General features: G+C 42.7%; 1 protein-coding gene across 4 annotated transcripts; it reads left to right on the top strand.

Annotated features, from left to right (window-relative positions):
• LOC148022968 (magnesium transporter MRS2-1-like) lies at window positions 1-23,342 on the top strand. Of its 4 annotated transcripts, none has more exons than XM_087695912.1 (6): window positions 1-474; window positions 676-1,388; window positions 2,058-2,186; window positions 2,260-2,592; window positions 2,718-2,765; window positions 22,492-23,339. In XM_087695912.1, the coding sequence occupies exons 2-6, from the start codon at window positions 753-755 to the stop codon at window positions 22,720-22,722; spliced, it is 1,377 nt and encodes a 458-aa protein (XP_087552038.1). In that variant the 5' UTR covers window positions 1-474; window positions 676-752; the 3' UTR covers window positions 22,723-23,339. The 4 variants fall into 4 exon arrangements, with proteins under 4 accessions (XP_087552038.1, XP_087552037.1, XP_087552039.1 ...); XM_087695911.1 differs by having other exon boundaries at window positions 687-1,388; window positions 22,492-23,297; XM_087695913.1 differs by lacking the exon at window positions 22,492-23,339 and adding an exon at window positions 20,888-21,360 and having other exon boundaries at window positions 687-1,388.
• Window positions 23,343-23,887: the final 545 nt, after the last annotated feature.

Here is a 23,887-nt window from a genome sequence, read left to right as displayed (position 1 = left end):
CTCTGGTCTTTGTCTGTCTGAAAGCCCTAATCTTGCCATATCTACATCTACAAGGGCCTTCCCTTCCTGCAGACTCAAATTTCGCCGAGTTAGAATGGTTGCTTCTCTTCAGTCTCCTTTCTCTCCATTTTCCTTCATTGCTCCGCCGCGTAGCCGGTTCCTTAGAGGGCCCCCTTCTCTTGAGCTCCATTGCCCTGTCTTCTTTCTCTGCTGCTGCAGCAGCATTTATCCCTTTTCCCGATCTGTGCCTGTCGCTGAAGTGGCGTTGCCCGGTTGAATCTTGCGGTGCCATGTTAAATTTGCTTCGCTATGCAATTTGTTGGCGACGATAACAATTTCATCTCTGGAAAGCCTGCTATGGTCTTAGGCATGCTGTTTGAGTTTATTAGGAATCAATCGGTGCAGGTGCTTCAGTGAACCGTTGCCTCTGCTTCGGTCGGGCCATGAATCTCCCGTACTCGATTGGATTGGAAGGTAATCCTGAACACATCCACTTCATCCTAAGGTCTGTACGGGTATTATGTCCACGCTCATTATTTTCATTCTCGACATCCGCGCCAATTCATTTAAGATGCATGCCAATAGGTGATCGAATTCTTCAGTTTAGACATGATGTAAGGGATATCTTGTCTCAGGGCATGGTCTAAATCATACATTATTCTTTTGGCTGGTAAGTGTTGCCACAGGTCCTATTGCAAGCTCTCTGGATCAGCTAAGGCTACGCTTTGTGCTTGCTAACTTTTCTCTTCATCATGGCGGACCAGAAAACAAGGCTTCTGCCTCCACGGCCACCCGCACAAGAGTCAAATCGTCGAGCGGTTTTACCTGCTCGGCCTCTTTTCCAGGGTATGGATCTTTCAAGTTTGAAAAAGAGAGGGTCAGGTGTTCGTTCTTGGATACGAATAGACAAAGAAGGAGTTTCTCAAGTAATGGAAGTTGACAAGCTGACAATCATGAGACGCTGTGACCTTCCCGCCCGTGATCTTCGTCTGCTTGATCCCCTGTTTGTTTATCCATCTACGATATTGGGAAGAGAGAAGGCCATTGTAGTCAATCTAGAGCAGATAAGATGTATTATCACTGCCGATGAAGTTCTACTACTCAATTCACTTGACAGCTATGTCCTTCAGTATGTTGCAGAATTGCAGAGAAGGCTGGCTGTTAAAAGTGACTCTGGGGCACAGGGGGTGAGAAGAGTTATAGAAAATGTGCAACAGAAGGGGACTGATTATTTGACAGGTGACAGTATTACTCTGTCAGAGGATCGAAATTCTCATCCAGGCATCGATCCACATTTAACCAGAGGGTCGTCTGCTGACTACATGCCTTTTGAATTTTTGGCCTTAGAGGTCGCTTTAGAAGCAGCTTGCACATTTTTGGACACACAGGTAAGAAATATATATTGTGTTTAGTGTATTTTGATGTGAGTTTTCCCATGTTAATTTGCACTATTTTTGTCAGTAATGTTCTTAGCATATCTATCAGTGTGCATGATGAAGGTGCTTGTCCTAAGCAGGCAAAGTTTTGATCTACAAGATGTCCAATAAGGCGAAGGCACATTTCAATTCAGATTTACCTTTGTTTGCCAGCACTTTTTTTGGTATTCATATCCCTATAAAGTCTTGTCATCACATTTATACTCTCCAATATTAAGGCACTCTCTGAGTTACATTAACCTGTCTGATGTTACCAAAGGACTGGTGATTAAACCTTGTTTACAAGGATTCTTCTGAGGTTCTTTTTGCACACATTTTGTAGCTTTCTTTCTAGAGCTGTCTTAATTTGTTTTTGAGGTTTGCTGTATGGAAGTTAGATTTGTCTGCTTCTTCCCATATTTTTTGACTAGCTCTTTTACCATCCCTGACCCACGCTTGCGAGCAGTATTCACTTGGACAGGGGCCTATCATCAACCTGCTACTTTTTGTACATCTGAGTTGGTGTGGATTATTAGATATTGAACTCTTGGCTATTTCTGCTGAAACTTTGTCTTGTAACTCATTAAGTCTTCTGAGTATTGCAACTTTTTATTGGATCTAGTGGTTTTTATTCCTTTACAGGCTACTGAGTTGGAGTTGGAGGCATACCCTGTGCTAGATGAATTGACTTCAAGAATAAGCACCTTAAACCTTGAGCGTGTTCGAAGACTAAAAAGCCGGCTGCTTGCTCTGACTCGGCGAGTGCAGAAGGTACTTAGAGTTGGGAACTTGTGAACTTTGTCATGTAACTGGTTTGCAAAGATACCAAGTTTTCACTTTACAGGTCAGAGATGAGATTGAGCAGTTGATGGATGATGATGGAGACATGGCTGAAATGTACCTTACAGAAAAAAAAGAGAGGATGGATAATGCATTCTACAGGGAGCAACCTCAGACTACATATGCTAGTATTGGAGTTGGAGGTTCTATGTCGGCTCCTGTTTCTCCTGTCTGTTCTCCCCCAGAATCTAGAAGGCTGGAAAAAACCCTTAGTATTGCGACTAGCAGGCATAGCAGTTCAAGGGTCTCTGAAGAGGACAGTGACATTCAAGAACTGGAGATGCTTTTGGAGGCTTATTTTGTGGTTATAGATGCCATACTCAATAAGCTAACATCGGTAGGCATTTGAGTTTTTTATTTTCAAGGGTGAAAATGCTCATGCAGCTTTAACGTTGCAAGTGCTTCTGTTTTTAATATCATCTGTCTAAATATTGCAACTGCCTCTGCTCTTTTGTATCACAGCTGAAGGAATACATCGATGATACCGAGGATTTTATCAACATTCAATTGGTGAGTGGTCTTCATAATAAGTACCTACCTGCCTTGATGCAATTAGGGCATACCATGAGTAGTAACAGTCAAATATTCATTATACAACTTTACTCGACATTGGTGGAGCCTTAATCTGTATTATTCAACATGGTAGAATTCATCGCATCAATGGTCAAAGAGCTGTGTCAATCTATCGATCGATAAAGTTCAACAGCCTCACAAGTCAAATAGGTTATAAATGTGCAGCACATATACAGACCTCATTATTGGATATTCATATAAGCATGCGGTGAACATTGTCTACACTTCATAGACATTAAATTTACACCTCATAGATGTTAAATAAGGGTCAAATAAGTTGCTGTAGATATGTATCCTTAACCCTTTAAAGGGCTTGAACTTTGTACTCTCATTGATCATGCCACTTGCCTGCTATATGCATTTCTCTTCAGCTATGATATATTAGACCAGCTTCAGGCTCAAGTGTCTCCTCCATAGGTTGCCTCTATCGTCTTGTACATACAAGAATTTTGCCAATTGCAGCTTTGTAAGCCTTTTCATAGCCTCCATCCTCGTTCTTGAGGCCCGGTAAGCAAAGTTCATCCTTGCATCACAACATAAAGCTGCATTCTTTTCTCACCTTATGCTGTCACATTGAGCTGTGCTCTCCCTCATCTCTATTTGTCACAATTAGTTTATCACTTAATAGCTCATCATAATTGAATTTTTCTTGCTTTTACTCATTGTATATCTCTTCACATTTATGATGACATTATCGACTTTTTTAGACTCTTCATGCACTATATCAAGATGGCTTCTTTGATTGACATGTTGAAGTTTGACATCACTTTGAAAAACTATTTTTGGAGGATGAAAATGTAGTTGTTTCTTGTGAGAGAAGGGCTATGAAAGTGGTCTTATCTTCAATGAACCCTAGCAAATTTGAATCCATCTTATTTGTATTAAAGGGATTTGATATCCTCAAGCAATATTTTGACGGCCTCACTTCCTTTTATCAATTGTATGTGTCTAAGTTTTCTTCCTTTGTGTCCCTTTTTTGTATTAGTTACACATTGATGCATGTGTCCTTTTTTAATGTTATTTACACACTGATGCATAGGGCTTTATGATTGGTCTTTTGTGAGAGAGACACTCTAGGTTGCTCATCTCTCACATAGCCGAGACAAACATGTTGGTAAGTGGGCTCCAAGATTTGGTAACCTCTCAACTAGCTTCTCATGGGCGGCCTCTCATTCCCACCTCTGTGTCCTTCAGATGTCATTTTTCCACGTGGTTAGGTTCATGTGGCTGGTATATCGTCTTGTTTTCTCTGTAGTTGGGTCTCCATGTATATTCTTAATGATTAAGGACCAGCCCTTTAATGGTTATTGGTAACCCTTCAACTAGATTCATGTGGTCGGCCTAACATCTCATTCCCACTTGTGTCTCCACATGTTGTATTTCCACATGAATAAATTCACGTGGCTGGCCTACCATCTCGTTCACATTGTTGTTGTGTTTGCATGCATCCTCTTCATGTTTAAAGACCATCAACATCGAACAATTAAGGCCTTTATTTACCAAGCCATTATCCTTAATAGAAAGGAATATCCTTCACTCTTCATTTCTTGCTTTTGCTCTCATTTTCTCACATCGTATGCATGTGTATCATTAGGTAATTTGAATGATGATCTAGTTGACTACCCCTTGTTATGAATTGACATATCCTTAGTTCAAAGCATCTAAAGTATTTCCTTACAACATTGATATGCAGGTTATCGAGAATTTCTCTAGTATCCATATGCTAGGCTTGTATTTCGAACTTTAATGTCAATTTAACATTGCAAGATCTACTGAAATTAATTGGTTGGGGTTTTGTGTCTTTATGCTCTCATGGTGGTTACATGTCTTCTTTGGCTCAACCTCCACATCCTCGCACCAAAGTCAACAATTTAGAAATAGTGACAAATTTGAGCATTGATTTGATTCACAAATAGATCTTATTTGTGGAATCGCCATGGTAGTCATAGGGTGGGAATAGACTTGGTGATGTGGCCAACATATACAGGTGTCCATGATGATCTAGCCTTACAACTTCTATAAGGAGTAGTTGGACTCGTGTAATAGCTAGTGTAGAAGTGAGGAGGGCTTAGATGATTTTGTGTCCTTTGAATTTGTATTAGAGCCTCAAGAAGGCTTCCAACACTCCTCCTTGAAATCTCACAATATGGGTTAAGGCTTCTTTGAATTTGTATTAGAGCGAGGAAGCTTCTGAATGTTGAACTTAGTTCTTTTTCTTGTTCTTGGCTTGCTTGTCCTTTTGTGGCCCACTTCCAAACTCGCAGCAAAAGCCCAAGTAATGGTGGATTGAAACCAGCCTTCCTCGTCGGATAGGGTGGTAAATATCGTGATTAAGCACAATTAACAAATTCTCAAAATTGAAATGCTTTCTTTACCATATAAGCTTGGATATTGGACACCTTGTAGGCCCCAAAACTAGCGTCCCTTTTGGTATTTATTTAACTTAATTGAAGAAGAAGTTGATGTACAATGGGATTCTCCCAATCCCTTCCAATATTCCAACTTCCGTTGCTGTTCAAAATGACTAACAAGTCTCCAATTTGATTTGCCCCTTGATTCGGGCAATCAATTGGCCTTTACCCGCTCTGATGGAGATGGAAAATGCTCCAAATTCAATGATTCGCTGATCCCTCCACTTGAATAGGCTAAAAACAGCTTTAGTCCTGTTGAATCCAAGTCTTGGATCTTCTAATTTTTGGTACGCTTCTCGAGGTTGGTACTAAATCCTAATTTCTGCTGTGCAGATTGGGGTTTACAGCAAAGAAATCTGAAATTTCTTAGTCTTTGGTGATCTCAATGTTGTAATCTTTGGAGCAAGGCTGTAGAAAGGTTGGGAGATGGGAGAGAATACTGAGGAGAGAGAAAATTCAGACTTTCTTCGTGAAGAACTAAGGAAAATCTGCCCATTATTGCTACTGCCCTGTCTCTACAGCTTGTAGATGCAAAGAACTGAAGAAAATCAGTCATTTATTGTTGTAGATGCTGACACTTGCTGTTGATTGGTCTTCTCTTGTCCCTGGTTGCCTCAGAAGGTCCTCCAATGGCTGCAAATCAGACAAGCAGCATCTTCTCCCTCTCTCTTGCAAGCTGAATACACAAAAAATGTCTCTCTCCAGCCTCTAAAGACGTTTTTCAGTCTTGCATGGGCATTTTTGACAATTGGCAGCCTTTCCAAATGGTTTTTTCAACATTATCTATAATTAAATATCAATTTTCAGTCTTTAAATATTGAAAATTAATCTAACAATTATTTTGGTGCCTTGAAAAATAATCTAACTAGCCAATAATTAAATTGACTTGGCAACTTTCATTCCTGAGTGTCTCTGTGCCATCTTTGACCATTAGATTGGCATTAGGTACTAGTAAACGCCACTTCGCTAGTATCACCAACTAACACTTATGGCCAAATGAATGACCTAGGCCAACAACTAGCACTAGATACCACCAAGTACCCGTGCAACATAACCTATAGCAACTTTTGCCTTTGACATCCCGTGATTTCCTTGGGTTCCGGGCTCGTAAATTTACTAACCCTAGTTACACCTCACATATGCGATATTTACTTAACCATGTGATTAAAAATTAATCTACATGTTAAACATGTACTCATGACATGGATCTAGTAATATCAAGCTCTTTGAATTGCTATGTGCTTCAAAACAAGTGCAGCCAACTTTTCCCATAAAAGAGTCTCATGAACCCTAGAGGTGAGCAAACTGGTGTAGAAGATATCATACTTGGGAGATGACAATCGAGAAATGAGAATCATTGCTATTTTCTCCAATGAGATAATCTTGTGAGCGTGCAATGAAAGAACACGAGCATAGTGAGAAAAGGAGAAGAGAGATGACAACATGAGAGGAAGAAAGATTTGCACTAAATTTGAAATGAATGCTAGATACAAGGGTGGACTGATCAATCCTGGCACGCAGCCCAATGTGTCAATGAGGGTATCGGATTAGGTTGTAAAATGATGATGACATTAGAGACGGTGATGATGATGGAGATGGAGTGTGTAGCAAGTAGTCCTTGCAATCAACGAAGAAAAACAACGAAGTCCAAGATTGCACTTGCAAGACAAAGAAGTAAATGATCTGCCCTAGCCAACCAGCTACTTCATATAATAGCAAATGGCCAATGTGGCCTACTAGTGCTGTTTGACCTGTTGACCAGTTGGCCCATCACATTAGATGCAATCTAATTTCCTGGCTAGTGAAAATGCTGACATGGCAGTGTAAAGGTGATGTGGCACTCTTGAGGTCTGATCCAAACAAGATTGTGCAAGTAGAAATTACACATTGAAGATGAATGAATGACATAGTTAGAGCTTGAATGTCCTCGTCAGACTTTGACTTCTCAAAACTAAGAGATTATAGATTGACAAAATAGGGTGCGGTAACATCCCCTCTTAGATAGTGGGAGAGTTTGAGACCCAGCCACCCCATATGGTGAAGCATAGGATCGTGTAGAAGAGGTTTCGTGAAGAGATCTGCCACAGGATAGTAGGCCACTTCTAACTCGGAATCCACTATCCACTCTTGGACATAATAATATTGAACCTTTTGTTCTTCGCACGAGCATGAAACATAGGGTTCTTTGCCAAAGCTAAGATACTTTGGATTCCATGCATATTTGTGTGGGTCTTGTTTGTGGAAAGCCAATCTTCGTCAACATCCAATGGAGCCAAACTACCTCCATAGTTATAGAACAAAGTGCTCGGTACTTTGCGGATCATCATGACTTCACATCACTTGTCCAATTTGAGTCACCTCATCTAGAAACAGTGGTCCCGTAGGATCGAGTCCCCTATAAGTAGCGCAACCGTGCAAAGTAGCTCACGAGTGAGGGTGAGTAGGAGTCTTCATGAAAGAAGACCAATGCTACTATAAACTTTAAAGGAAACATCCGGCCTAGTGTGTATAAGCTAGACCAAAGAACCAACAAGGCACATGTAGTAGGTAGTATCAGGTAGGGGTTTTTCGGCTGCCACAAACTTGGATTGTAGGTCCATTTAGTCATACTAAACTTTAAAAGAAGCTTGGAGATGTGCTTGTGTTAGGAGATGAAGATGCCCTATGCCATCTGACAGGTCTCTAGACCAAGGAACAAGTGAAGGATTCTTAGGTCCCTCATATCAAACTCCTATTGCAAGATCTCATGAGTTTGATCAATCTCCTGTGAGTCACTTCTTGTGATAATCAAGTCATTTACATACAAGTTGACTAAAACTAACTTGTCACCTAGAGCCTTGTAATAAAGGTTGGGGTCATGATTTGATCAACGGAAGCTATTGTGTAAGAAGAATTGATCAATCCTTAGGTACCAAGCCTAGGAGCCTACTTCAAGCCATAAAGAGCTTTCCACAATTTGTAGATATGATCCTTCTTTCCTTGTATAAGAAAACGAGGAGGCTTTATAACATAAACCTCCTCCATTGGGACGCCATTTAAAAAGTCAAACTTGACAGGCCAATGATATTGGTTGCATCCATTTGAAAGACATGCCAATGGTGATTGGTTGCAAGAACCAAGATAGCTTGCATCTAAATCATAGGTGCAAAAGTCTCAAAATAATCCAACTTTGCCCTCTATGTAAATCCTTTGGCAACAAGCCTAGCTTTTTTCTTGTCCAAGGATCCATCAACCAAGTACTTGGCCTTAAAGGCCACTTCACACCAATCACCTTTTGGTTTCATGGAGGTGGAACCAACTCCCAAGTCTAATTTCGCTCAGTAGAATCAAGCTCCTCTTGTGTAGCATGACACTAGATATCCTGTGCAAGAGCCTCATCAACCATAGTAGGTTGATGATCTTGAAGAATTTGAGACATAAGGACACTGTTCACATAGAGTGAACTATCCCATTGGGCCCGTATCCTGGCTGATCTACATGGGCTTGAAGGGGTCGCAAGAAAATGAAGCACATGCATACCACTGTTCACATAGAGTGAACTATCCCATTGGGCCCGTATCCTGGCTGATCTACATGGGCTTGAAGGGGTCGCAAGAAAATGAAGCACATGCATACCAGATATCCTGTGCAAGAGCCTTATCAACCATAGTAGGTTGATGATCTCGAAGAATTTGAGACGTAAGGACATAGTTCGCATAGAGTGAACTATCCCATTGGGCCCGTATCTTGGCTGATCTACATGGGCTTGAAGGGGTCGCAAGAAAATGAAGCACGCGCATCCTCTTGAGCTGTCTATACCACTGAGGAATGGTGATAGACTCATCTTGCTGTAAGGGACATTGAGAGGTCTTTGGTACTTGCAAAGCATTTGTATGGGAGAGGGACTTTCCCTCATTGGGTGAAAGATACGTCCTCCTTATTAGAAGAGGGCTCCTCCTCAGACGACTCTTGCCAAAGGACACAAGAGGGGATAGGGAAGAAGTAGAAACATATGATATTTGATGAAAAAGGAATAGAAGGAGATGGAAGAGAAAAAGGGAGGGAAGGAGGGGATGCAAGGGGAGGAGTGGAAGATGAAGAAGGGGTGCCAACAGGTAATCAAGAAGGAAGGGGTGGAGTTGATGGTTTTTTTTGGGTGGGGGGATCGGTCAATGACGAAGGACCACCTGCATATGAATCGCTATCAATGGGATCATAAGAGGCTAAAGCATTATTAAAGATAGCATTCCAATTTACATCGATCTTTCATGTCAATAGATTGTAGAGCCTATAGCCCTTCATGGTCGTGTTGCTATCCACCAAGCTAAGCTTCTTTGACTTCAAGTGAAGTTTCCTGTCGGATTTCTTATTGTCTACATGGACATAAGCATCGCACCCAAAGATGCGAAAGTGGGACACATAATGTTAGAGGAGATCACAGCCTGTGCAGCAGGTGCAGTCGGACAGGTGCTGTCCGTGTGCAGTCAGACTGCAGCCGACAGGCTATTTCTGGCACCCTGTTTTTCGCCCAGATTCTCGCTATAAATAGCCGAGTTCTCCAGCAGTCTCCAACACTTCTCTGCTCGCAGATTACAGACCGGTGGCACGCGCAGATTCCGTCTCTGTTCGCAGATTTCAGACAGGAGACAGTGCAGACTGCAGCGGACTTCGAGGTGAACAGCAGGTTGCATCGTCGAGGTGGAGACACGCAGTCCAGCGCACTGCGCCCGTGTATATATCTGCATATCTTTGTATTCAGCACACTTTATACAGCAGATCTTCATCTTCCACTGTCTCTCTCTCTCTTCTCTCTCTGCGTTCTCTCTCTCTCTCTCAGTCCTATGCTTCCGCACTGCTGCACTTTGACATGGTATCAGAGCAGTGTTAAGAGGGCTGACTGAGCGCAGAACCAACCTGAAGAGGAGTTTCTATCGCGACACAAATTTGCGTTTTCAGCGTTTGAGGGCAGACAGGAGGGCTACGCCTTGGAACAAGGCTGAAGCGAGCATGGGGGCACAGGAAAGGAGTCCAGGTGGTGGATTTGCTACTGTTTACTGCTGTTTGACGCGGAGGAAGTTTGAGTTTTCAGTCTACAAGTGCAGGTTTTGCTTTTTCATCGCCTCCGGTGGGTGAAGAAGTTTCAGGACGCGGAAGAGCCTTAGCAAGCTGAGTTTTCACAGTCAGAGGGGGCTGCTTTTGCGTTTGTGAAGGCATTACAGGTGAAGATGTCTATAGAGATTGACTTGGAGTTCCAGTCGATTATGGACCGGAAGGTGCTTGTCTTCCCGACTCTTCCCGCAGATCAGAAGCTCGACGGCAACAACTACCGCATTTGGCGCGTCATGATGTTGGCCATCCTTGAGTCCTATGATTTGGCGGAGCTTGTACAGGAGGCGATCAACCGGCCCTCGGTAAGAGATGAGTCCAAACTCTCTTCCGATGCTCGTGCGGAGTTGGCCAAGGCTCAGTCTCATTGGGACAAACTAAATGCCAGGATTCGTTCCTTTCTTTTTCTATCTTGTACTATAGCCGTGATAGCTCACATCAAGCACTTGACGGTGGCTCGTGAGATATGGTTGGAGCTTGATCAGATGTACAATCGGATGACCCTTATGAAGCGGGTTTCTTTGGAGGTACAGATGCGGACCTTGTCTGTAAATAAGTCTTCTTTGCTGCGGGAGCATATCAACAAGCTAAGGCAGCTTTAGATGCAGGTTCAGAATGCGGGGAAGCCGATTTCCTCCGAAGACATGGCGATCACACTATTGTCCCAGTTGCCACCACGATTCGGTACATTCTAATCTGCTCTTATTGCTTCGGGGCGAGAGTCTACTCTTCGGTGGAAAGGGTTGGTTCCTATGGTCTTGGACCAAGAGGAACAACTAAAGGGACAGAATGCTTTCAAGACGGAGGCGCTGACAGGTCAAGCCTCTCAGAAGAAGGGGAAGGACCAAAAGAAGAAGAAGGGAGATAACAAGTCAAAGAAGGACAAGGACAAGGACAAGGACAAAGAATCCACATGTCATATTTGTGGAAAGACTGGCCATTGGAAGAAGGATTGCCCTGACAAAGACAAGGACACCAACAAGGACACAAAGGATTCTGGAGCGGTGGCTGCACCCTCATTAGTTGCATTTCTTCATCTAGCTGTCATAGAGGACTCTACACCGAATGCTTCTGATGCTGCGATGACGGCTCCCCAGGCTCGAGAGTGGATCGTTGATAGTGGTGCCTCCCTGTACATGACTTCTTCATCAGATGGTGTTGCCCAGTTGCGACCCTCGTGTGGGCAGATTCTCATTGGAGATAGCTCTTCAGTATCTATTGCAGGACAGGGTAAGATGCAACTTATTCCAGATGGACGTGGTGGTACCCATACCTCAGAGGTCTTGCATGTACCAGGCTTAGGGTATCATCTCCTGTCAGTTCATAAGATTTGCTCCCTTGGACCTTTGGTGGAGTTTGACAGTAACTCGGTGCGAGTCCTTGATTGTGGGTCAAGAAAGGTTCTATCATCCGGATATGAGGAGAACAGCATCTATAAATTGAAGTCTTCCACCGCCTTCTCTACTCTTCTTCTTACCTCTCAGTCACAGTCAGAGTTATGGCATGCTCGGTTTGGTCACCTCAACTATGATTATCTTCGGAGGGCATCACGTGGACAGCTTGTTCGAGGGTTGCCGGATATAGTGGTGAGCCAACAGCCATGTGTCTCCTGCATTCAGGGGAAGCAACATAGGGATGCCATTCCCCACACAGCTTCGCGGCGGTCTACTTCACCGATGGAGCTTGTATCTACGGATCTATGTGGCCCTATGAGGAATGAGTCCTTGCGTGGGAGCTCGTACTTCATGTTGATCGTAGATGACTATAGCAGGATGACATGGGCCTATTTCTTGGCATTAAAGTCAGAAGCCTTCTCCCACTTCAAGGATTGGCTTCTCTTTGAGGAGAACCGATTGGGCCGGAAGTTGAAGACCTTGCGATCCGACAAGGGTGGTGAATTTGTTTCTAATGAGTTTGCTCGGTTTTGTGTAGATAAAGGTATTCACCAGGAGTTTGCCAATACCAACACTCCTCAAGAAAATGACATTCTTGAACGGAAAAACCGCAGTGTGATTGAGATGGCGTGCACCATGATGGAGTATCGACAGACCCCTTAGGTTCTGTGGGCTGAGGCTGTGGCTACTGCAGTCCATATCCTTAATCGATTCCCCACTTCAGCCGTTGATGGGATGACCCCTTTTGAGGCTTACTATGGGACCAAGCCTGATGTTTCTTACTTTAGGGTCTTTGGGTGTGATGCCTATGTTCACATTCCCAAGGCTCACCGTGATAAATTTGAAGCAGCTTCCCGAAGACAGATATTTGTTGGCTACAGCTCCCAGTCCCAAGGCTATCGATTGTATAATCCCGTCAAGCGGGATGTGTACACTAGTCGAGATGTGCGGTTTGTGGAGGTTCTGGCTATATCAACGGGTGAGGAGCATCCCGTTCTTGGAGATCCAGGGGAGAGTTGGGCTCTTGCTACCGTTCCATTGGAGCCCGTGCCTTTTGATTATGATTCTGTTTTTGACACAGAGTCTACTGTTCCACCTGTCACCCCTGAGGAGTTACCACCGGTGGATATTCCAGAGTCTTCCACTGATGGAGAGCGACGAGGGGAGGTTCGGCCTCCTCCTCGATGGGCCCGTGACACACTCCGTGATTCAGGGATCGAGGGGGTTCTTGAGGAGTGGAGACCGCAGGATGGTCTGCGGCGGTCACGGCGGCACCAGGTACATTCTATGGAGCTTGTTTGCTCTAACTATTGTTTGATGACCCGTGTTATGCAGGATCGAGAGCCCACCTCCATGAAGGAGGCTTTATAGTCCGCACCATGGAAGAAAGCTATGGAAGCTGAGGTGGAGGCTATTGAGAGGAATGACACTTGGTCACTCGTGCCCTGCCCCCCGAATAAAAAGGTGATTGGCGTCAAGTGGGTCTTCAAGACCAAACACCTTAGTGATGGTTCTTTGGATAAGCACAAGGCTCGCCTTGTTGCTAAAGGTTTTGCACAGCGCCCAGGGATTGATTGTCATGATACTTTTGCCCCTACTGCTCGTATCGCGACCATTAGAGCCGTTCTTGCCTTGGCTGGCCATAGGAGATAGCCTGTTTACTAGTTGGATGTGAAGTCGGCCTTCCTCAATGGTGATTTGACGGAGGAGATCCATGTTGAGCAGCCTCCTAGCTTTGGATCCTCAGATGGGAAAGTCTACAGGTTGAAGAAGGCCTTGTATGGCCTTAAGCAAGCTCCTCGTGCATGGAACGAGAAGATTGATTGGTTCCTTCAGTCTCAGTTGGGATATCGGCGTTCTACGGCCAATCCGCAGCTTTATGTTCACACTTCCGAGGATGGTTGTGTGCTTTTTGTGTTGTATGTTGATGACTTGATTGTCACAGGTGATCATGCACAGCAAGTCCAAGAGACGAAGTCAGCTTTACATCGGACGTTCGAGATGACGGACTTGGGTCTACTCCATTTCTTTTTGGGCCATGAGATTTATCAGTCTCAGAGGGGGATCTTTATCTGTCAGCAGAGATATGTACAGGAGCTCTTGGTGTCTTTTGCGATGGAGGATTGCCGGACCCTTTCTACTCCTATGGATCCGAACTGGAAGGCCACTTCCCATTCAGCTTCTCCCCTGGCGGATGCTTCCCGCTATCGTCAGTTGATTGGATCCTTGATTTGGCTTCTCAACACTCGGGTTGATCTTTGTTTTGCTGTTGGGCTCTTGGCAGGGTTCATGAGTGAACCTAAGACGGTGCATTGGCAGGTTGCTTAGAGGATACTTCGGTATTTGAGGGGGACGTCTGATTTAGGGATTCATTATCCCGCAGGGACGAATGGTTCAGATCTTGTACTGGCAGGTTGGAGCGACTCGGATTGGGCCGGTGATGTGGACCACAGGCGGTCTACTACAGGTTACTGTTTTACCTTGGGTGCAGGTGTTATCTCATGGAGTAGCAAGAAGTAGCCCACGGTAGCCCTTTCCTCTACTGAGGCGGAGTATCGGGCCGCGTCTTCCACCACATGTGAGGCTGTGTGGCTTCGGAGCTTATTGGAGGAGCTTGGGTGCCCCCAGACTCGTCCTACTTTGCTGCAATGTGACAATGAGAGTTGCATTGCCTTGGCATGGAACCCTGTTTTTCATGCCCGGACGAAGCACATAGAGATCCAGTACCACTTCATCAGAGAAAAGCTTCTAGATAAGACCATCACTGTGGCGTACTGCAAGACGGAGGACAATCTTGCGGATTTGTTTACGAAGGCACTTCCCCAGGCTCTACTTCGGCGACATTCTAGATCCCTCAGGCTTCTGCGTCGCCCAGGCTCTGAGAGGGGGTGTTAGAGGAGATCACAGCCTGTGCAGCAGGTGCAGTCGGACAGGTGCTGTCCGTGTGCAGTCGGACTGCCATGTGGCAGTCCGACTTGTTCAGACAGTCGGCCGACAGGCTATTCCTGGCGCCCTGTTTTTCGCCCAGATTCTGGCTATGAACGGCCGAGTTCTCCAGCAGTCTCCAACACTTCTCTGCTCGCAGATTACAGACCGGTCGCACGTGCAGATTCCGTCTCTGTTCGCAGATTTCAGACAGGAGACAGTGCAGACTGCAGCGGACTTCGAGGTGAACAGCAGGTTGCATCGTTGAAGTGGAGACACGCAGTCCAGCGCACTGCGCCCGTGTATATATCTGCATATCTTTGTATTCAGCACACTTTATACAGCAGATCTTCATCTTCCACTGTCTCTTTCTCTCTCTTCTCTCTCTGCGTTCTCTCTCTCTCTCTCTCTCTCTCTCTCTCAGTCCTACGCTTCCGCACCGCTGCACTCTGACACATAAGGCTTCTTTGTAAGAAAGTCTCATGCGGAGTCATGTGTTGTAATGTGGAAATTGGAGACTTGTTGCGGATATGAACTATAGTAGCAACTGCCTCACCTCAAAGGGAGCGAGGTAGACTTCGATGCTCAAACATCGATCGGTGGGCCATCTCGAGTATGGTTTGATTTATGCACTCTACCACACCATTCTTTGATGGTGAGTGTAGATGGGAATATTCCATCCGAATGCCTTGATCACTACAAAACTTAGAAAAAGCATTAGAACAAAACTCGATGCCATGGTTAGCATGTACATCGCGAATTTTGAAAGACGTTTGCATTTCAATAAAAACCTTCCACTCGGAAAAGTTGGGGTATGTACTTTTGTATGCCAAGAAGTGTGACCACACATATTTGCTGAAATCAACAACAATTGGCATCAAGTACTTCCCTTTCCCAAGGGAGACCATACCTATAGGTTAAGGGATGAATAGGAGGTAAATTAGGGACCCTCCACTAAGTTTTTTTGAGAAGCCTTGCATATTACCTTGAAGTTGAGGTGCCCATTATGGGCATGACAAAGGAGCCCAAGCCTATGAGTAGTCTGTGCAGCAAGGGTTGTGACTTTGCAAAGCCCACTCTCTTGAGTAACTGTCCAAGGAATAGAACTCGTAGAAAAGTCCACAAGAGTCACAACATCTCAGATAAAGAACACATGGGTACCTAGCTATGTCAAATCATGGACATAAAGAAGTTTAAAGCCACAATCTGGAAGATAAAGAACTTTGACCGTTGAGGCTTGACGATCAGGGAAAAGGGAAATGGTCTCCACTCTATGCACTGACATGTAAGAGTCATCACCAATGGTGACCAAACCCCCTCTAGAATGAAGATTTTGAATGCAATCTTGATGGTTAGTCATATGAAAAGTGGCCCCATTGTCAATGAGCCATGGCTTCTTCTTAGTGGAGGATGCAAGAGCAATATGCTCCATCTCAAATAGATACACAAAAACAAACTTTGGAGTAGTGGGGGTGGCCTTCGAGTCCTTTGAACCATTCTTCGGCTTCAAATGGGGTACTTTTGCCAAAACTTCTCCTCAAGACAAGTGCCCTTCCCACAACATGGGGACTCGGGCTTAGACTTCTCATCCTTCGTATCTTGTTTCTTGTTATTTGCCTTCTTGTCCCCTATTTGTTTCCCCCTCTCGTACTTGCAGTAAAAGCTTTGGTAGAGTTGGATCCATTGGCTCCTCTCTCTTTAAGACGCTCATCATGCTCCAAGATAAGCGAGGCTGATACCTCCCAAAGAAATCTCTCGGGAGTTCTTAAAGCAACAAGGTGTAGAACACATTGTACTTTGGAGATGGCAAGTGAGTTAAGAGAATCATTGCCATATTCTTTGAAGATATTGTTCTCTTGAGGGGTGCAAGCTCATTCCTCATATATTCTAGTTTATTGATGTGATCCTTCATGGAAGGAGTGTCATCAATACTAGGCATCCGAAGTTTTTTCTTCAAGGTGATTTTGTGGCCAAAGGTCCTTTGAAGATACAAAGAAGCAAGTTTTGTCCTCACTTCTGCGGCTATCTTTAACTTGTGCACATGAACAAGGACAGAGTTGTGAAGGCCTACAAAGATAAAAAACCGGGCTCAAGAATTGAGCCTATCCCAAAGGTTTGCTCAATCCATAGAGGAGCCAATAGCCAAATTCTCCACGAGCTGAGGAATGGGGTTTTAGCAAATATGTTAGTTCATGGCTGAGTTTGTGCATGTGATTCAGTGGGTTCAGTTCATGGCTGAGTCTAGGCATGCGATTTAGTGGGCTAGGGCACCAATATATTGTATTTAGGCATTTTTATTTGGCTATTATGATGTGGTTTGTGGCATTTATTGCTTGCCGACCAGACTGGCCCATATTGATGGCTGATATTTGGCCCATTTATTGTCAATCTCTCCTTCTTCTCATTCATTCATCATCAGATAGGTTTTGGTGGAGAGAGGGAGACGGTGCTAGTACCTTCACAGCCGGTGACTCACGTTGGATTTGTATTGTCTTATATCTTGGTATACCCCAAAGGTTTGCTCAATCCATAGATGAGCCAATAGCCGAATTCTCCATGAGCCAAGAAATGGGGTGTTGGGAGATATGTCAATTCATGGCTGAGTATGTGTGTGTGATTTAGTGGGCTAAGGCACCAGGATATTTTCCTATGTATTTAGGCATTTTTATTTGGCCATTATGATGTGGTTTGTGGCATTTATTGCTGGAATTCTTGTTGACCAGCCCATATTGATGGCTGATATTTGGCCTATTTATCGTTAGTCTCTCCTTGTCCTCATTCATTCATCATCTGATAGGTTTTGGTGAAGAGAGGGAGACAGTGCCAGTGCCTTCACAGTCGGTGACTCACGTTGGATTTGTACTGTCTCATATCTCAATGTATGGATTCCATTTCCCGAGCATCTCTTTGGTTCTAAGTTCTTTGTGCAGTGTTCTTTTCTTTTGTAGTGTTTCTCTTTCCTTTCTCTCTTAGTCTATTACAGCAGTTTTCCACGCTTTCATCATAGCATCCACTTTTGACACGGTATGAGATTTTGGGATTATGGTTTCTGCTGCTGTTTTATGCTGGTGCAGGTCTGTGTTTTGACTTTTTGTCTGCTGTTTGGACCTGTTCTTGCTGCTGCAATTGCTCTTCAGCTTGGGCGACCATCCTCCCTTGATTTTTGGCCTGTTTCCATCAGTGTTTACAAATTTTTTGGGCTGTCTTAGGGCTAGGACTTCTTGTTGACCCTTCCACATCAGTGTTTTGGTGCCTGTTGGCTGAGACAACCTGTTTTTCTGCAGGTCGATTGCATCTACTGCAGCTACTGTCTGTGTTTTACTAATCAGCCTTTGTGTTTTACTTTTTTGCTCCTGTGTAGGGCTGGGTGACAGGTTTCAGGCTGCTTTTTGGCTGTGTTTGGTTTGTCTTTTCATGTTGTAATAACTTTGCTCAGCTTTAGAGAGGGTTCATGTGCATCTAGTTGTTGTGTTCTCATCACTGCACTCTGGTTATTGTTGATATTTTCTCTATGTGCTTTCTTTACTGCTTTGAACTCATACAATCCTAATAAGCTTGTCTTTTTGGCATACTTTTCTTCCTAAAGATCCCTTGTCTTTCTTTTGTTTCTCTGTATCTCTCTCATCATGGCTCCTCTGGTATCTCCCTTGGATGGTTAGCATGCATACATTGTTTACTTATCTACAAGTGTCATGTTGGAGACTTGCTGTATTCAGCTTCAAGTTTCTATGAGGATGCTCTCTCTTGGTGCTTGAGATCAGTTACAAAGGGGTGACATACGGAAGAAGAAAAAGAAGTCTCAGTGCTATTATTGTGGCAAGAAGGGACACCTTTGGAAGGATCGCAAGACATTTTGTCAAAATAGGGCAGGTTAATAGGTCTTTTAAGGAATGCAAGCCCATTGTGCATGTCCTTCATCTTGTTAATGTGATCTTGAATGGACGGGGAATCATCAATAGAAGCATTTGGAGTTTCTTATCTATGGTGATATGATGGACAGAGGTCTTTTGATGGTAGAGAGAAGAGAGCCTCATCCACACCTTTGCTACGGTATGAAGTTTTCACACATACACAAGGACAAAATGGTATAGATTTATAAACTAAAAAGATCACACTCTAGAATTGAGCCAATTGTAAGGCTGCTAGTTCCGTTGTAGAACCAATGTAGGGATCTTGTATTGGGGTAGTAACAAACTCCCACAAGTTGAAGGTGTCAAGGATATGCTCTACTTTGCAAGACCAAACGGAGTAGTTTGCACCATCAAGGTGATCTTCTTTGGGGAGAGAAGGAAGCATTGACACCTATATAAAAGGAACCAACATGGCTATGTGAGGACTTGTAGTATGGGCGCTTGTGAGAAACATGGAGGGATTCAAAAGTTTTTCTTTTGGGAGGAGAGAAGGCGGGTTCAGATCTTCTTGATCTATTAGAGTGAGAATGAGACTCCAAATATCAATCTTTGTGTCATCCTTTGCGATTGTCTGACCAACAGGACTGCCTATCGAAGGAAGACTCAACGGTCTCCTCATTTGAGTTATCGAATCTTCAAATTGGTACTCCATAACTCTTCAAATAGACTTGCAAATACACAAAAAACTCCTATCTTTTAGGGCTGGCCAAATGGAGAGAAAATCAGCTACGCTCTACAACGAGATGTTGTAAATGCCTTGTACACTTCATAGAAGGCCCAAACAGGGCAGAAAATTTGTGTTCTTTGCTGTAGATCTGCTTCAAAGAGCAATAAAACCATGTGAGAACACAATGGAGAAAATCATTGTCATGGAGAGAAAAGGGAAGAGAAAGATTGCAATGAAAAAAGGAAATGGAAGAAGAAAATTTGCATTGAACTCCAAAAGAATGCTAAATACAAGGAGGATTGATCAGCCCTTGTATGCAGGCCAAGGTATTAGTGAGGGCTCCCAGTGAGGTTGATGACAGAAGTCAACACTAGAAGATGGAGAATAGTCCATGTATGTTGGAGTGTGCTAAAATGTGTAAGAATGATGATGGTAGTCACTGGAGTCTGGCTATACAAGGCAAAAAAATTTGAATGCTGGTTGATTTGGTTAAATTGGATCTAAAAATGTTGGTTGGTCTAATAATTGAAAATGATCAATGTCTTGTTGGAATTTGATGAAAGTCGGCTAAAATAAGATTCTGGTCAAAATTCATTTTTTCCAAAGCTCTTAAGTGGACACTTTGGACCCTTTAAAATAATTGACAAATTAAATGAAGCTTCTTAACGACTTGAGTTTCTTGCTCATTGGAAAATACACTATTTTTTATTTAAGTTTGGCAAAGTCTTACACATGACTAGAACTAAAAGAACTTATCGTTGAAGATTTTCTAGAAATATAAGAAACAAAATAACTTTTGAAACTTGAAACTTGAATAGATTTAGTTTCATAAGGACTGAACCACAAGAAGTGACCTTGTGATACACAATTTTTTTTGAAATTCAAAGATTTATCCATAACCATACAATGGATAGATGGAAAATTTATAAAGGATTACTTAGATATTCTTCAACCATCATATGAAGCTTTTCTGTGATGAAGAACAACTCATTGAAAATGAATTTGTTCTTAGTCGAAAAGTGGAGAAGGCTATCATAATATAATAGAAAATAAATTTGTATCGTTTTGATTACTTTGTATATCTAATTGTTTATTGAATTTGTTTTCTTTATAATTACTAGATATCTAGAAAAGTGCATTGGAGCTGACCACTGATGAGTGATCACATGTTATGGGAAATCCATATAGTGGGTTAAAAGAAAGATAGTATATACTTTCATCTGTATATACTCGATTAGGTCCCTATGATTGGAACTCAAGCATATCAGGATCAAACTTGAACACAGAAAGGATTAATGCCTTGAAGTGTGTGCTAGATGTATCAGAATAGATAGTTACAACTAACAAGATGACATGATCATGAAATGATCGTATAATGTGCCCGTGTAGGTTGAAAATGCAAAATGCATGTATCTTTGTATAGAAAAGTCGTATGAAGATTTCGATATTGTTTTTGTGATGTACTCGAGAGAGCCTTCACAGGAGACATATTTTGGGATAGGAATTCTAAATTTTAGAAAATCCTTAAATTTTAGAAGGTCCTTGAATTTTAGGAGCCTCAGATTGGTTAAAAAGGCCAATCCTAAAAATGGGGATGATTTTCTAAAAACTGTAAGTTTTGTATTTGGTAGCGCTCACTAAATCTTGTCGTTTCTATTCTCAACAGTTTTCAGTCCAAAGGGGAAGGCCATAGAGAAGAGACAAGTGTCAGGATACTTGTCATACAAGCTTACAAGTGTCCTGCCACTTGTCATACCTCATGACATGTGGTTGGACATCTCTAGTGATATTCGTCATCCACAAGATTCAAGAGTAGTATACTACTATGGGTCATCCAATAAGCATCAATATTCAACATTATAAAGTGAGAAAAAGTTGACTTTGTTGAACATGCTCAAATACTCACTCTATATCCAATCTTTTAAACAACTTTGATATGTTGCTTATAACAATGATCACAATTTTTCTTTCTCCATTGCCAGTCGTGATCTTGGCATCATGCTCAGCTTTGCTACATCAATTGTAGCATGTTATTGATCTCCTCATATCTAATTTTACTTAACATGGTATGGCAAGAAAAGCAAGAGGGGAAAAAAATCGTGATGTTTCTTGTTTTTGTTCTATCGCCCATAACATGTTGATTTCCTCTCTTTTGATCTAAGAAGAAAAAGTGATGTAGAAGGACAATGAGATGTTGTGCTGCTCCTTTGTGATTGCATATATGAGAGAGAGAGAGAGAGAGAGAGAGAGAGAGAGAGGGGGGGGAGGGGAGGCAGGGAGGTCCGGGTAATTGCAACCGCTCTAATCACGGTCTTCCAAAAAAAATTACAAGTTTTATTTTGAATTTGATTTTTCTTATTGTATGTACTAAGGAAAAATGTCGCCCAGAGTGAACACTATGGCAAAAGGCAGGCTGAAAAGTGGATAGGGGCTTGGGATGTATTCGAACTTTCACATCAGGTCCACATGTGAGCTTTTGTCAGTTTGGGGTGACATTGGGGTGGACTTTTACTTCTAGCGGACTACTTTAGTGGCACTTATATTTCCTTGTGCATTCTTTCATCTTAGTGCATTTGCGTGTGTGCCATTCACATGACTAGACATTTAGTGGCAAAACAGCAGATGTTACTCAGTAAGTTTAAAACCACTGACTTTATGAAGGCTCCTGAAAGTGAGCCTGGAAGCACTCTCTCGAGTCTAGCTGGGGCTGTGTGCCCTCACCTGAGCAGCTGCCTGCAAGTGTTGGCTGCTCTTCGTGGTAAAGTAAGTGGCTGCTTCCAGTCTTAGCTAGTACGATCCTATCCTTGTACTGGCTACAGCAGTTTCTCAAACCTTGCAAATATCATTGCAGGTGAGCCTACAAATTTGATATCCACGGTTTGCTGCCTGCATAGGGAAGTGTAGATACTGGATACCTCATTGGGCCTTCCTGACATTATCTGAATGCTAGTGTAGTAATCTAGGAGAAACCAAGGAATCTACAGAATGGTTGAAAGGAGAAAGGCCAGTTATAAGGAAGGGGACTTGGGGAGGGAGGGAAAGAAACGGGATTATCAGGATAGTTGACAATTTGCAGAAAAGCTTAACTGGTTACAAATACTTTTGTGCGAGTAATTTCAAATTCACCCCTAATACTCGTAGCAAGCCAGTTTTTTAAAGCTTGTTATGCAACGTGCAAACTCACTGCATGATTGCTTGCATGGAGAAGAATCTTGAAGAAAACTTTCCTTTTTCACACTTTGAGAGGCTTTTTGATTGGTGAAATTGCAGGACAATGTTCGAAACCAGCTTATTCAATTTGAGCTCCTTCTGACAACGGCAACTTTTGTGGTGGCTATTTTTGGAGTTGTGGCTGGCATTTTTGGCATGAATATTCCCATAGCTATTTTTGACGAGCCTAGTGCATTCAAATGGGTCCTAATAATATCAGGGATTGCTGGTCTAATCATTTTTGGAGCTTTCATCTGGTATTTCCAGCGGAGGGGCCTTATGACACTTTAGTTCTATTTTACTTTTTTTAAAAGACCTTCACTGCAGAGAAGTCTCAGATCTATTATTGGTAATCAAGTGCGGTTCATGCAGAGGTTGTATCTCCAGGGGTAATTAGCTACTATGGCAACTGAATTCTTCTTTCTACAAGTATTGTATAAGGCATTGAATAATACTTGCATCAATCATAAACACAGGTTTAGCTCATTGTGGCTTTCAAAACCAGTGACATCATCTAGGTTATTCTATGAAGTGATTTGGCGTTTGGAATAGCCAGCCAATGATTTGGTATGGAGGTTGGAGTGTTGGAGAGCCTCACACAGTCTTGTGCTATCATACGTTTTGCTTGGATCTGTGTGCTATTCTACTTGTTTAGGAGGGAGGGAGGGAGACATGGAGTTTAACACTGGTGCCTGTAGTCCATGTGTAGACTGCAGTTGCTGTTGTGATCCGTGTTACCTAATGGGACAAGCTAGTAACACTTAAATCTACTTTGTCATAGAGTAGCTTAACTTAAGCTTAAATTCTCCACAATAGTTTTTGCCCCATGGAAGCCACTGCCCTCTCTTCTAATTGCTTGCTTCTATTTTTGGAGTGATTTCATGTAGCTCTTCTTTAAATTGAGAGGGTGTAGACATTTTTGTTGTTCGTAGTTTTAGTTGGGAGTTGGTTGCTTTCTTTTTTGTTCAATAGTTGCCCATAAATTTACTACTTTGAAACTCTTCCACCAATTGCATTGAGTTATCTTGTCACCCTTGCCTTTGTTGGTGCCTTGGCCTAAAACATATTACAATAATTTGTCTCAATTTATGGATGAATCGACATTTTTCACACATTTTGAATGGAGACATGAATTTTGTGTTTATGTTAGGCTGGAGTTTTTGGTAATGTAAAATACTTTTTTCAATGCCCATCACAACACCATCCAGTATGACTTGAGAGCAAGCTCATGGGAGGAATATCTATTGTAGTGGGTTTTCAAAGAAGAGTATAATTTCAAAATACTCGCTCATGTTAATGCAAACACGTGGATGAGCTAAAGAAGACAGAGATTGAGCTAGCAACTATTGCAAGGAGATTGAAGATGGGTGGTATAAGAGGTTCAAAAGGAAATCAAACAAGGAAGCATAAAATTATGTTATGACAACCATCTTTTAGTAGTCAATCAATGTGTGGC

The sequence above is a fragment of the Lygodium microphyllum genome, chromosome 16 (genome assembly GCF_053477565.2).
Source record: "Lygodium microphyllum isolate KBCC chromosome 16, Lygodium_microphyllum_v1.1.10, whole genome shotgun sequence".
Taxonomy (NCBI): Eukaryota; Viridiplantae; Streptophyta; class Polypodiopsida; order Schizaeales; family Lygodiaceae; genus Lygodium; species Lygodium microphyllum.
Note: the sequence above shows the minus strand (reverse complement) of the source record. Positions and strands in the feature narration are given on the sequence as shown.

Coding starts and splice junctions, on each gene's coding strand:
- LOC148022968 (XM_087695914.1), top strand. CDS start 753: ATGGCGGACCAGAAAACAAGGCTTCTGCCTCCACGGCCACCCGCACAA. Junction 2,187..2,259: donor TGACTCGGCGAGTGCAGAAG/GTACTTAGAGTT, acceptor TTCACTTTACAG/GTCAGAGATGAGATTGAGCA. Junction 2,593..2,717: donor TACTCAATAAGCTAACATCG/GTAGGCATTTGA, acceptor TTTGTATCACAG/CTGAAGGAATACATCGATGA.